Source organism: Nelumbo nucifera, chromosome 6 (assembly GCF_055504915.1).
Source record: "Nelumbo nucifera cultivar China Antique chromosome 6, China Antique-T2T, whole genome shotgun sequence".
Lineage (NCBI taxonomy): Eukaryota > Viridiplantae > Streptophyta > Magnoliopsida > Proteales > Nelumbonaceae > Nelumbo > Nelumbo nucifera.
In genome coordinates, this window is record NC_142654.1 from 13,446,195 (window position 1) to 13,461,093 (window position 14,899).

The following is a 14,899-nucleotide window of genomic DNA, read 5'->3' on the forward strand; positions in this document are numbered from 1 at the left end:
AAGTATGGTTGGGATTCATCTGTCTAATTAACACAGCTCTGTGATTGGCACCTTGAATTTCTCATGGGAGGGCAATATTTCTCAGAATTATATAAATTTATGCATTCTCTTCAGCTTCTTCTATCAAGATTTTCTCAAGGAAACTGGAATTTCATTCCATCTGTTTTTATTTGTTTGTAAAGCTCTTGCTATCGATAAATTCAAAAGCTTGGTCTTGGCTTGGTGGGATTTTTTTTTGTATATATTTTTTATCATTCATCTACCAGAATCTTGGTTTGGTGGGTTGGAACTGTTTCTTAATACAAATAATGTCTAAAATGGAGTCAAGATTCCTCTCTGAAATGATGCTCCAAGTAGGCACTCAAATGCAGTCAAGATTCCTCTCCCATGCCCTCCTCTGAGCTCTAGCCATTCGTTACCCATGCACCTAAGGGTGTCAATGGATCGGTTTTGGACTGGACCCTGTCTAGTCCAAAATTAATTTGGACAGATTGGACAGATCAAAAAGACAGTGGATTGGACCAATCCGGTCCAAAATATTTATTAGATTGGACTGGACCTGTTCCGTCCATAATAAATTTATATTGGATTTGGTTGGATTAAGTCAATATCTGGTCCATTGGTATAAGATAAGAATATAGGTGTCAATGAACTGGGTTTGGGTTGAAATTAATCTAAATTAAAATGAATTTGAACAAAATGGACAGTCCGAATATTGAATTGAATCGGTCCAAAATGGTCCAAATTATTTATTAAATTGGATTGGACATGATACATTTATAATGGACTCACATTTGACTGGATCGGATTGAACCAAATTCAGTCCAATGGACACCTCTCCATCAGTCCATGACCAACTTACGCCATCCCTACCCCTCTGGCCCCAATTACTTTTTTTTCCCTTTTCAACAAGGCAAGGCTTCATAAGTCATAGCTCATAAGTTGCAAGTAATAGAAAGCATGGTTCAAAGTATGAACACGCAGGATACATAAATACACGGCTCTGATACGCCCCTACAGTGGGTGTATCGGAGGTCTGACCGATTCAGGGGATAGAGGAGACCTAAACTGACCCCCCGAACCGGTTGCCAAAAAAAATGTGTATCGATTAACCAGATACGCCCCTATCGGAGTATTGGGCATATCGATATTTGTAGCCCATTTCCTCTGAAGAACTACTGGCTGATATCTGTCAACTGTCAACTCTTAAGCACTATTTAGCTATTGACAAATTCTTAGTTCCCTCACCAAAACATTGTATTAGGTCTTTAAGTTGAAATTGGAAGTTGTCGCCGTGTCCAATCAACGTACCAAAGAAACCAAAACAAGAACTTGAATTCAACATTTTCAACGTTTCAGTTCCCTCACCAATTGGTAGTACCCACTTCGGCACTTCCTATTATCAAAGGAACCAAAACATCAACTGTTACATTCCACATTTTCAAAGATGATGGCATTTTTCAATATTGAACAAGCCCATCAAATTAGGAAAAGAAATACAAAATCAATTGAATTACATTACACCAGTGGAAAATATTTTACACAAAATTGGTCACATGGAATGGCTGTATGACGACGACTCGAATGAACCAAGGTTCCAGGCTTGGACACTCTCCAAGTTACTTGGCATTGGGACTTTCTGTTAGTATTCCCACTTCTCCGATTCGGTTTGATTCACTTGGTCAGATACGTGATAGAGAACATCAAGAAGAGCTTTTTATAAGACAGTAATTTGTGACTCACTCAGTCACTCTACCTCCTTTTGCACTCTGTCCTCCAGAGCATAAGTCCAACCAGGTAAGACATGAAATTCCATTTCTGCTTTTCTTTCTAAAATCATGAATTTCGAGAGCCTTGGACCATCAGAGCAGTACGCTTACTACTGTCTGAACGATGTCCATCTGCTTTAAACCCAATCTGGAAGTCCAAATTATATTCAAAATATCTTAAACCACATTATCATCAAAAAAATATATACATATCTTAAACCACATGCTATGACAAGGATAAGACCACAAAACTACAACCAAACCATGAGAGGTGACAGATGCCATGGCAGAAAAATTACCTCACTTTGATCACTATCGGGGGAGAACCACCACAATAGCACTCCAAGATGTACAACGGCAGGTATCAACTTGAAAAGCAATGGAGTAGTCACCTGCATTACTGAAGTCTAAGTGATCCACACAAACTCTTAAAGTCAGAATAAACTAACTATAGGAAGAAATTGCTCTTGCAAAGACAAAAACCATGTCCAAGCAAATATTGCTTCATGGATATTCCTATCCCACACAAACTCTAAGTCCGTTCAAACCATACCTAATCTACACCAAATTGTCTAGTGACTCTAACCTGGCAGAGCAACCCTCATTAGCAAAAATATAATTTATTGAAATCTGCATGTGTGATCCCATGACCATATTCCTATCCCATAGTGGATGTTATTTGTTACTGCCACTACCTCTCTAGTTCCAGAATTGCTTGGCAACTGTTCCAGTGGTATCATATTATTATGAATGATTGTTACCTTCTCTAATCTTCCTACTCTTCCTTCCCTCCCCCTCTCTCTCCATTTCTCTCTGTTTCAGGAGGTTAAGTCTCCCTCGAAGAGACTTCCGAGGTGATGGTTCCACCAATGGTGCAGAACAAAGAACTTGTGAACCTTTTGCAGTAATTTCCTAATCAATTAAGCAGATCAAGCCAATATGAAAAATCAGTGATCCTGGCATGCCATTCAATTGGCTCATGGCAGAGATAATGTAGAAAACCGATTGGATGATCCTTGCCATACTACTGTGCCTTCTTTGTCATCCAAAGACTCGTCTCTAAATTGGATTAGTTTAGGTTATATGTAAAATGTATATCCTCATGTGCTTCGATTCCCAAGAACTGAAATGCAAATATTAGTTGCAATATGATCCCAAAGCCACACCACATACCAGACTAAGAGCTGTTGTGCCAAGCAGCAGGTACAGTTTTCCCCGTAAAGATGAATAAACTTGGAGTAATTGGCAAGGGGAGGCTTAATATTCTTATTGTGCACTTGTTAAACTCAAGAGCAAGGAGATATTAATCTGATATAAGACCACTCTGAAAAGAAGTAATGAAAAAAAAGGGAAATGCCAACCTCAACCAAATGAAGATTTGATGCACGACTGAAGAGAACAAAAGCAAATTCCCCAATTTGTGCCAAAGACATTCCAACCTACGAATAAAGAACCCAAGTTTCATCATCAAATGCAATATACATGGTTCAACGGTACAAAATATCTGATTTCAGAAGGCACAAAATATCCATGTAAGCCAAATAAAATCTTACAAGAATTGAAGTCTTGTTGTTGTAGCCAAATCCCTTAACAACTGTGGCTATCACAAATGTTTTTATAATGATCACCAAAATAACAGCTGCAAGTAAAATATAAACATGGTTCCAAAGGAAATGGACATGGATAAGCATTCCGATGATGGCAAGAAAAAGAGCAGCAAAGTTGTGAATGGGTTCGACCTGCAAAACAGAACAAACCAAGAATTAGTCCATGCATCAAATCACTTTAACTGCTAAAGCCACTAAATGTTGATACAACTATATATCTGGCATGATGCTTAAGAATTTATTCAAACTTCATTAAATTCATATAAATTTACCCACAACATCAGAGAAATGGTTAGCCCATCCCAGGAAACCACTTAACTGACTAAAGTAGGTAAAGAAAATAAGTACAACCCTGGAATAGATGCCAAAACCTGATAATTAAAATTTCAAGAAAATGTCTTGCCTCAATACATAAATTATGTTTCAATTGTTCACAACTCACTTGTAACTATAAAGCAAAGTTCAATTATTCCTGTTATTCAGAAACTTGAAATGCAATGTACAGGAACAGCGTATTGCAGACCAATACCAGTTTCCTAGTTATACTTTTACAAGGTTTCCCCCTGCCTAGGTGATCCCCATAAAAGAAATTCTCTTGAAACCTGCAGTCGTGCAAAGAAATCTACAAGCTACTTCCTGGTTGTGAATAACATTTTAGTCATCCCTATAAGAAGATTTTGCTCCATTTGTTTGAGGCATATAACACAAATCGCTTCCTTAGTTTGTAAGAAGAAAATAGTATAGTGTCACATTAAATTTCTTATCATTCATGAAATAAGAAAATAAACAAATAAAATCATCTAAAGAATACAAGAAGCCCCCACTCAAAATGCTGAAAATTACAGGCAGAAAATCAATCATTAAATTCAAGCACCTCTAATGAAATAACAAAATAAAAAACAGACTTGCCTGTTCAAGTGTATGTTGTGCAAGATCAGTGGTTGATATCATCACACCCGCAGCAAAGGAACCTAATTCAAGGCTTAGACTGAGCTTATCACTACACTGAAATGGTAAAATTAAAAAAGAACAAAAAAGAGAGTTAGAAAACATGGAGATGAAATATAAGCATTGTAGTAACAAAGTTGTACAGGTACCATAGAGAAAGAAAGGGGTGAGGGCTTGTTCTATATAAACAAGTCCTGACTCCACAATTCTGGTCATTAAGGTCTTATAAGGGGACAAAGACCAATGTGAGAACCTTGTTAGGAGGACAAGAGGCTGACAATGTGCCCTAATTACTACAATGTGATCACCCTTTAATAACATATCTATCATTTCTACTAATAGAATGAATGTAAAAAAGCTACACCAATTTTGAAGGAAGAAAACTAACACAGTGAGTTCAAAAGCTCCAAAGGAAAAGAAAAGAACAAAGAATTTCCATCCTTGCTGTCTTTATAGTCAAGAGGAGGTATCTGTATCACATATGTTGGCTCACTGCAGTTTACTTGTAACTTGTAGCAGTTGGACACACTTTTACAGTTGGAAAGCATTGGGTGATCCCAAGGGACATAAATACTCTTATCTCCTCTTAGCCTTCAAATGGGTTTATCACTTCTCTAATCAATGGAAATGGATCATATGGGACAACAGCAAACTGGCAAAGAGGCTCTCTTGAGAGAGTTTAAGAACTCCAACTGGCTTACTGTAGCTGGCTGAGCCACCAAGGCCATGCACTAATAAGCATCATATGTATTTTATAGTAACAGACTGTCTGCACAATTACCAAATGAAGACTTAAGGTTATCTTTAAAGATTTAAGACTGTGGAGGGTACAAATAATTTCTACTTTCTAAAGGCTTAACTGCTATGGAGCCACAGAGGTTATTGCAACAATTATGATTACAAAGTGGTTCTTTGTATTTTTTCCACCACTACTTATCATAGGTTATTTTGATTGGTTCATTGTAGTTTTCTACAATTTCCTTTCATTAATAAAGTTACAGTTATCTGTTACCATCGAATAAAAAGAAAATATGATCACAAAGTGAAGATAAAACAAACACATCAAAGCTAACACAAGAAATGCAAATAAGTCCAAGTCCTGAGAAGAGAGACAAACCCAAGCAACAAGTAAACAAAACGCAACTGAAGCCAGCTGATAAAGTTCATTTGTCAGGACAGATAAGACCAGTCAAAATCATGATAAGATGTAAGCACTTCAGCATAACAGAATATAAGACTGAAATCATTTTCCAGTAGCTCTGTCATTTAATAGAAGCCACACCTGCGATGATAGACTTATTATCAGCTTAAGGAACCAAGGTACACACGTACGAGACATTATTGACAAAATGGCCAAAAATGAAATCAACAGAACCAACCTGATAGAGGGAAAGTTCAGTATCAACTAATAGCCATTGTTCGACACAAAATAACACAATTAAGAATATCTCAAGAGTGAAGTTCATAATCACCTTGGAACAAAGATAATATATTCAAATTATTAATTCAATTCGTAAAAAAAAAAAAAAAAGAAATATCATTACATATGTTGGGGAGTTGGAATGGGGGATCTACTTCAAATGTAACATTGATGTACCCATGGAAAGCTATTGAGGAAATCCTGCCTCTTTCCCTAAAGAACATCAGGTAATGACCCCCTTTTTTTATAAATGGTAAATGGTATTTGAATTTATATAAAATAAAGGAGGAAGAGGTTTCCTCAAAACTGTACAAGGAACTATATTCTATAGAGAGATAAATACAAAGGGATAAGACGGTCAACTAGCATAGCTTAGGTTGAATACGATTTGCACCCAATTGTCTGTAGCTTGAATGTAGGATGTGCCCCTCAATTCCTTTTAGAATAGAAGGCCATTGAATAAGGAGTCTCTCAGCATTGGCTATGATTTTGTCTCTTGGGTTTATTTCCCTATCAAATATTCTGCCATTACCTCTCCACCCAAATAGACCAACAAAAAGAATGCAATTTCCACAAGATGTTACCCTTCCTGCTTAGCTCCAAGGTAGACCAAACTGAGATTAGCTTTTCTAAATTCCTGGGGATCACTCAAACTCTACAAAATAGCTGAAAAAAGCGCATCCAAATACTGATAACCAGAGGGCAGTGCAAGAAGGATAAGAAAAAATGAGTTGCATTAGGCTGCTATAGCTGATCAGAAGGAAATGATTCTCTAAAGGTAAGTATGGAAACACTGTGTGAAACAGACTAGGTATGATGCCCTCTGCTTTTCTACTTTTTCTCTCTCATTGCATTATACATTCTTTCTCTTAAATTTTGAAGCACTAAGCCTGCTTGATCTGTTACCAATTTTTATTTGAAAAAACTAAGAATCATGTAAAGGCCATTCCCCCATTTTCTTGTTTTTCCTTTCAATAAATTTTATTTCCAAATCACTTCATACATGGAAGTGAACTTCTATCCATCTGCAATACTAGTTAACAATTTCATCAAAAGTAAAAGGAACAGGAACCACTAAAAAGGGGAAGGGAATTTGCAGGTTCTTTACTTACGACTTAGTCATGGATATTACTCCTTGAAGAACACCAGAAATACCACCTAGAACTGGAAGCAGTGCAAACAGTAAACCCACAGCACAATCCTGGTACATGAAGAAAACTTAGAGTTCAACCACGAGTCTGCTTATATAAAGAAATCAGAGAATGTTTAAAGAAAAAAGCAGTTCTGTGGAAGAAATCACTAGGAGAACAATTGGGTCTGTACATTAATAGCTGGCTGTGACAGATTTATTTAAGCACATCTCCCACCATTTTTTTTTTTTTGAGTCTGCTACTTTCTTTTTGTGATACTTGCTAGAAAGTTTTGGGCCTACCTACATTCTTTTGTATAGTTTCTCACTTTAGATGGTAACAGCTTCTAAAAAAGTAATACAATACTTTTTCTCAAAAAATAGACAAATGTTCAAACTGACTAATGTGGCAATAAAATAATATATATATATATATTTGTGTTCGGTGGTTGAATTCCCAGTAAGTAGTCAGTTCATGATATGTATTAAAAGTTAATTAAAATGGCATTCATAAATGGAATATAAGAAGATGTTCCATACCTGGAGAATAAGGGTCCCAATTGTGACCTGGTCATGTAGAGCATTTATACTATTTCTTTCCATCAAAAACTTCAAAACCTGGGGTGCAGACAAGTTGAAACATGTTATAGAGAGATAGACCATCTAATCTCTCCCCAACCCTTGTTTGGCTAAAGCATCGGCCAAGGAATTAGCACTTCTTTTGACCCAATGCAGCCCCACTTCCATGTCTTTTCAGCCATCTGAATTTCTATTTTTCATTATTGTAATTCCACACTTTGCCTCTTTGTAGCCAACCCACAACCAGCTTGGATTCTCCTTCAATGATTAGGTTCCTAATATTCAAATTTCTTGCCCTTTGTACTCCCTTGAGCATTCCATAGCTTCAGCCCTTAAAGAGGCATCCCCTACACCAATCAGGCCTGAATATAATGTAATTATATTCCACACTTTCCATAGCATCCCCTACACCAATCAGGCCTGAATATAATGTAATTAATTTGCCCTCATCATCCCTAAACACCCCTCCTATTCAAACCAATTGGTGAATAGTGATTCATGCATTCTTTGAATAATGCATACAATGTGTCTCAAACATGAACACTTTTATTTTTATTTTTTTTATCAATAACTGTGGATTCAATTAATATTAAAAAATGAGCACTTTTATCTTTACCATTCTCACTATATAACCTTGTAAACGCAAATCCCACATTTTTTAACATGTATTAGGGATCCAAAATCACAGCAATGGCTAAAATTGGAAATGTGATCTTTACCCCAAACTCTGATTCAAAACCAATTGTATTATATATACAAGAACATATCACCAATAGTCCATGCACGAACATGAACCATCTTTGAAGTGGTGAAAACGATGGCGATCCCTCACCACAATTTCACGCCCATAGACTCTTGAGATGGCTTTTGCTGCCATATGGCAATCACCACATATACGTAAGTTTTTCATTATCCTAATAGGTGCTGGTGGGTTAGTGCTAATAAGCCCAAAGGCAATTGCAAGTTTTTCACTATGCCTATATAGAGTACTTTCTTTCTCTTCTTCATCTATGTCAAGAGCAACAACATTGGTCTCTGGGGCATATCCTTCCATCTTCAATCTCTTGGCCATCTCTTCCAACATTCTGTCAATCTCTTTTATTCTTGGGTGTGCCTTATCTCCTGCTAGAAATTCATGAACCACACCATTGGCTTCAATCAAGCTACAACCTGGGATTTTCACCACTCCATGTTGTTTCATCATCCCTCTAATCTCTATCACATCATTCCACTTTCCTTTTGAAGCATACATGTTAGATAATAATACATGAAAACCATCGTGGTCAGGCTGCAACTCAATGAGCCTCCTTCCCACTCTCTCCCCCATCTCGGTGTCACCATATTTCCCACAAGCCCCAAGCAGGGCACCCCAAGTAGCAATATCTGGCAACATAGGCATGCTCTGTATTAGGTCCTCTGCCTCTTTAAGAAGGCCTGCACGACCAAGAAGATCAACCATGCATCCATAATGCTTAACATTAGGTTTTATGTTGTGTATCTGAACCATTGAATCAAAGTGTTGGCAACCCTCATCCACTAAGCCTGCATGCCGACAAGCCCCCAGGACCCCCACAAAGGTTATTTCATTTGGCACTACTCCACACCTCTTCATAAGTGAGAACTTCTCAAGAGAATCCTTGACCAACCCATTCATAGCCAGGCCCCCAATGAGAGCATTCCATGTAGAAACCCCCTTTTCCTCCACCCCATCAAATACCTCCAATGCGCTTTCCACACACCCAAATTTCATGTACATGTCTATAAGTGTTGTACCAAGGATTACATTGATCTTTAAGCCATTCTTCTGTATGTAAGCATGAACCCATTTGCCTTGATCTAAAGCGGCCAAGTGGGTGCAAGCTGAGATAACACTCACCAATGTGGTCTCGTCAGGCCTAATTCCATTGAGTTGCATTTCATGGAATAGTGACAAGGTTTCTGAAAACTGATTGTGTTGCGCATAACCCGATATCATTGTGCTCCACGATACAATATCCTTCACAGGCATTGAATCAAACAATCTCTGTGCATCTTCAATTGATCCAGATTTCAAATACCCGAAGATCATAGAGTTCCAAGAAATCTGGTCTATGTTCTGGATAGCATCAAATATTCTCCTTGCTGCAAAAATGTCCCCACAGCTTGAATACATGTCAATTAGTGCATTCTGAAGATTAACATAGGACTCAACTCCATTTTTTATGGTCAGTCCGTGAATTAACTGCCCTTCCTTGGTTGCAGATAAGCCTTCACATGCAGAAAGAACAGTAACTATCACAACCTCATCCACCATAATGCCCTTGGCATGCATTTGTACAAATAAAGCCCAGGCCTCTTCGAGCATGTCATTTTGCTTATAAGAGGAGATTAAAGCACTCCACGAAACCATATCTTTCTGGGGCATCTCATCAAATAACTTACGAGCCTCACTCACGCAGCCAACGCTTCCAAGGAGTGATATCATAGAATTTGATGCAATAGTATTCCTGTTTGGCATCTGATAGAATATTGACCTTGCTTCTTCCACGTCTCCAATCCTAACATATGCAGCTAATATTGAATTCCACGTGACCAAATCCAATGCAAGACTCTCGTTGAACAGCTTTCGTGCATCATTCAAGCTCCCACAAACAGCATACATATGGATTAATGTATTCTGGACATAAGCATCTAAGTCAAAGCCCATTTTCAGAACATGATTATGGATTTCTCGTCCTTCTAGTTCAGATAATCGAATGGAACTAGCTTGAACTAGAATTGGGTATGTGTGGTTATCCGGGTCAACATTCTTCTCCAACATTGATTTGTAGAGGACTATTGTAGATCGAGGAGAACTCTGCAAATATGCCCTCATTAGGGTGTTCCAAATAAAGCCATTTGGGGTTTGAATTTGACCAAGTATCCAACGAGAGTAATCGAGGGGGACAAACTGTGAATCAGTGGAGAACTTAAGAAGCCGGCTTGCAGCAAAAGTATGGTTGATCAATCCTGAAACAATCATCTGACAATGCACTTGGTTGAGGTGCTTCAGATTCTGGCATTTCTGCAAGATGGTATCTAAGACTGAAGCATCTATTTTCAACGTGGAATTTCGATTAAAAGATGACTTAGTGGCTGCCGAAATACAGATTTTTGAGAAATTCATAGACCAAACTGATCATAACCCTCTTACACCATGGTTTAATAATTTCTTTTCTGCTTGGCAAGTTCTTTGGGCTGAAAATCTTGTGCTGATCCAAGTTTGATCCAAACCATCCAGCTCTCTCTATAGTTGTGTTGAACCACTTCCTAGATTAAGAAATAGGGTAAATTGCTGCAACCTCCCCTGAAGTTTTGACAGTGACTGAAACCTACCCTGAAGTATACAAACAGCAGTCAACTCCCCCGAGGAAACTAATAGACTTCGACATAAATCAACAAAAAACGCAGAGAGGGGTTTTTCAAGTTAATCCAAAAAATCTCAAGACACAGAAGGAATGATCTAACCAATCAAAAACCCCACTCAATTATATCAAATAAAATAGATTTTACAGCATACTTACTATACTATTAGGACTCGTCAATGTTTTTAAAGAAATTCTGTAAAAGCCTACAAGATATTGGAGGCTAATATTGAAAGTAAGAAGGAATTGGCAAAATGTTGCAAAGGGTTTCAGCTGAAGGCGCAACTAGCTTAGGGATTGTTTGATAGTTGCTCAATTGGTTGAACTGAATTACTTTATGGTTTGTACTTTAGAAGGTGAAAATCATTAGGATTACTTGTCAAACAGATTGTATCCAATCCAACATTTAGGCATCTTGCAGCTCTTGTTGATGCAATTAATTCTGAGAAGCTCTTGTTAATCATCAATCAGAAATCAATCTTATGATACTGAAATTTTCCTTCGTATACAAATACAAAGCAGAAAATTAGACATCGAATACTGGACCCAGTATTTGGTAACAAAGAATCTTAACTCTGTAATGCAGAGAATTAATCGCAGTAGCTCTAGTTCCTCTCCCTAAACATTCATTGTTATTATTATTTTTATTATATTTTTTCATTTTTATATATTTTATTTTCTTTTTAGTATTATATTAATTTATTCTCGTCGACCTATCATCCTAATAACCACCAGGAACCTTACACCAGCAATCATCCTTGGCTGTAGTTAACTGCCGCCTAAATACAGATTCAACATCTTCAGTCCAGTTTCAAGAAATCAAATTAGGTTATCATTCATTCCAATTCACACAACTAAAACGTAATTTGCTAAAACATATTATAACTAGCAGGGATCGTGCATCGGATTTATTAAGCGAAAGCTAAATAATAGAAAGGATCATTTACCAAAATACCTCTTATAGTTTCATGGATTTACTAAAGTCTACCCTATAGTTAAAATTTTACTAAAACACCACTTATAATTTACAATGGATTTAATCAATCTTTCATTATATGATAGTGGAAAATAACAGTGTTGACCCTAATGTTCACTTAAATAAATTTAATCAAAAGAAAATATAAATAAAAATATCATTTTTGCCCTTTATAAAACACAGGCAACCACTCTATTGGCTATATTTGGTTAATTTTGTTTTTTATATAAAAAGTGTTAAGGGTATTTTTGGAATAAAAAAATCATAGGCCTAATGGCAAAACAAACACTCCTTAATGAAAGATTGATTAATTAAATAAGTTGTAAAATATATAGAATGTTTTAATAAAATGAAAACTATAAGGTAGGTTTAAGTAAATATGTAAAACTATAAAATGTGTTCTTGTAAATGACCCTTATAAAATCACATGAGAGTATACAATTATTTTATATTTTCAATTTTTAAATAATTAATAATTATTCATATTTTATATACTATTTTTAATAACTTTTATATAATACAAAAATAACAATAATTAATTTAAGTTAGGTTTATTCATCAAACTGATGAAATCGACCAACCCGATCGACTCGACCCGAGTTGGTCGATTTTTTAGTATTTTAGGTCAGCTTTGGTTAAAAAATTTTCCAATTCGACAAAGTTGGATCAATTTCACTTTGGTCATTTGTAAACCAACCAAAATCGAATGACCTAACCATGGATATATATATATATATATATATATATATATATTATATTTAAAATATAATTTTTAATATAGAAAAGTGGAAAAATTCTCATATTTCTTAGTCTAAAATGTTTTATATCATAAATCTAATTTTTAAATTTATTTTTTAATAATTTCACTATAATTTTTAAAATTTAATTTAATTTTTATGTTTAAATCTTTTGAACCGACTAACCAAATCAAAAAATCAACCCAAACCGATACAACTTGAGTGGGTCGGTTTTCACAAAAGGTTAGTCGGCTTTAGTTAACCAACTCCCTAATTTGACCAGGTCAATTTGGTTGGCTAAATAGTCTACAACCGAACCGAACCAACTCATGAACACTCATAATTTCAGCTAAATTAACAGTTTTATCTCTCATAAATAACAATAATTTAATCTTCAGTAATTATTGAAAATTTATGGCAAAAATACACAATTAATGAAAATATATTGATAATGAAAAAATACATTAAGAATTAAAAATATATTAATTTAGTCAATAAATAGTATAATCTCAAATAATAATTTAATCTCTAATAAATATTAATCAATAAGTTATAACAGAAATACAATAAGTACAATAAATAAAATTTAAAAATTTCAATAATAGTAGTTTAATCTCCAATAATTATAGAAAGTTTTCTATTATATAAATAACAAAACAAAATAAATTTATACATAATCAATGAAAATAAACTCATCACAAAAACAATAAATAATTACTAAAATACAATAAATATTAATTTTAGTATATATAATTATATAATAAATACATATTAAGAGTTTAAAATTATTATTAATAAATACAATTTTTTTTAAAGTTATTTTCTCAAATTATTACTTGATATAAGTGAAATTAGTTATTTACAATATTATGTAAAAATGTTATTAATTTCAATATTATGTTATAATTATTTTTCTACTTTATAGAATTTTTTTAATTTATTACATAATTTTTTTTTAACTATTTAAAATCTAGGTATGTTAAATATTTTGTTGTTTAAAATACTTAGTTATTTAAATACGTAAATAATATGTAAAATATTTAAATTTTAAATTATTTATTGAATTTAATCATCCATAAAATCACAATTTATACTTGCATAATTTCATTATTATTTTTGTAATATATTAAATTATTATTAATTTAAATATTATTTTATAATTATTTTTCTACTTTGAAGATCTTTTTAAAATTTATTACATAATTTCGTTATTTTAACTATTTAAAATCTAGTTATGATAAATATTTAGTTATTTAAATATTTAAATAATCTATAAATAATTTAAATTTTATTTAAAATCTATTACATATTATTAAATATTTGAAAAACATTTAAATCGATGATCCGGAAAAACATAATTTAAATTGTTAGTACATAATTTTGTGATATATTTTGTAAAATTATAAAATTATTTATTAGATAATTTTGTTATTTTATCTATGTAAAATATAGTTATGATAAATATTTAGTTATTTAAATATTTAAGTAATCTATAAATTATTTAATTTTTTTTTAATTTTATTTATTTAAAGCTTTTACATATTATTAAATATTTTAAAAGCATTTAAATTGATAATCCAGAAAAACATATTTTAAGATGTTAGTACATAATTCATGATATATTTTGTAAAAATATAAAATTATTTTTTGTGTTTTTAATAAATATTTTAAGGTTATTATATAATTTTGTTAGAATATTAAAATAATTCTTAAATTTTTTAATCCAAACTTTCTTTAGATAGACATAGATAAAAAGTAGGGGAGATGATAAATAAGAATTGGAGATAATTTAGGAGAGAAACTCTCTTCTAAATTAGAGATAATTGTGGAGATAAATAGGAATTAGAGATAATTTAGATGATAAATAGGAATTAGATATAATTCTAGAGAAAGTGGGGGAGGTAGTTTAGGATAAATTTTATGAGAAGAGATTATTTAGGTTATTGGGAAAGTGCATTTTATTGGTTGTTTCAAAAATGGCATGGAATAAAAAAACAAAAAATTCAAGAAAAGGAGAAAATTTCTTGACCGCTTTGTTTTAATATATATTATAATTTAATTATTAATTTTAATATTATGTTATAATTATTTTTCCACTTTGAAGAATTTTTTTAATTTATTACATAATTCCATTATTTTAACTATTTAAAATCTAGTTATGATAAATATTTAAAAATTTTCGTTATTTGAATTTTATTTATTTAAAGCTATTACATGTTATTAAATATTTTAAAAACATTTAAATTAATAATCCAAAAAAACATAATTTAAATTGTTAGTACATAATTTTGTGACATATTTTGTAAAAATATAAAATTATTTCTTTGTATTTTTAGTAAACATTTTAAAGT

General features: G+C 33.4%; 1 protein-coding gene and 1 pseudogene across 4 annotated transcripts; both read right to left on the reverse strand.

The window, feature by feature from the left end:
* Nucleotides 1-1,836: 1,836 nt before the first annotated feature.
* LOC148790613 (K(+) efflux antiporter 4-like) lies at nt 1,837-7,536 on the reverse strand. Its single transcript, XM_088889678.1, has 8 exons — nt 7,414-7,536; nt 6,857-6,945; nt 6,748-6,769; nt 4,286-4,381; nt 3,323-3,508; nt 3,131-3,208; nt 2,069-2,176; nt 1,837-1,917 (listed from the first exon to the last, which is right to left on the reverse strand). Exons 1-8 carry the CDS (start codon nt 7,534-7,536, stop codon nt 1,837-1,839), a joined length of 783 nt encoding a protein of 260 aa, XP_088745804.1.
* Nucleotides 4,286-11,424, reverse strand: LOC104588891 (pentatricopeptide repeat-containing protein At3g62890 pseudogene; annotated as a pseudogene). 3 transcript variants are annotated; one of them, XR_016077155.1, is made up of 5 exons: nt 10,995-11,424; nt 7,414-10,807; nt 6,857-6,945; nt 5,442-5,606; nt 4,286-4,381 (listed from the first exon to the last, which is right to left on the reverse strand). The product of XR_016077155.1 is annotated as a pentatricopeptide repeat-containing protein At3g62890 pseudogene, transcript variant X2 (transcript). The 3 variants fall into 3 exon arrangements; XR_016077154.1 differs by having other exon boundaries at nt 7,414-11,424; XR_016077156.1 differs by lacking the exons at nt 4,286-4,381; nt 5,442-5,606 and adding an exon at nt 5,607-5,703 and having other exon boundaries at nt 7,414-11,424.
* Between the last annotated feature and the right edge of the window lie 3,475 nt (nt 11,425-14,899).

Bases quoted from the DNA above. Each gene is read 5' to 3' on its own strand.
- LOC148790613 (XM_088889678.1), bottom strand. From the start codon at position 7,536: ATGGTCTATCTCTCTATAACATGTTTCAACTTGTCTGCACCCCAGGTT. The intron at 6,946-7,413 runs GTATGGAACATC...TTCATGTACCAG, and splicing joins TTGGGACCCTTATTCTCCAG to GATTGTGCTGTGGGTTTACT. The intron at 3,509-4,285 runs GCAAGTCTGTTT...TCTGTTTTGCAG, and splicing joins CACAACATACACTTGAACAG to GTCGAACCCATTCACAACTT.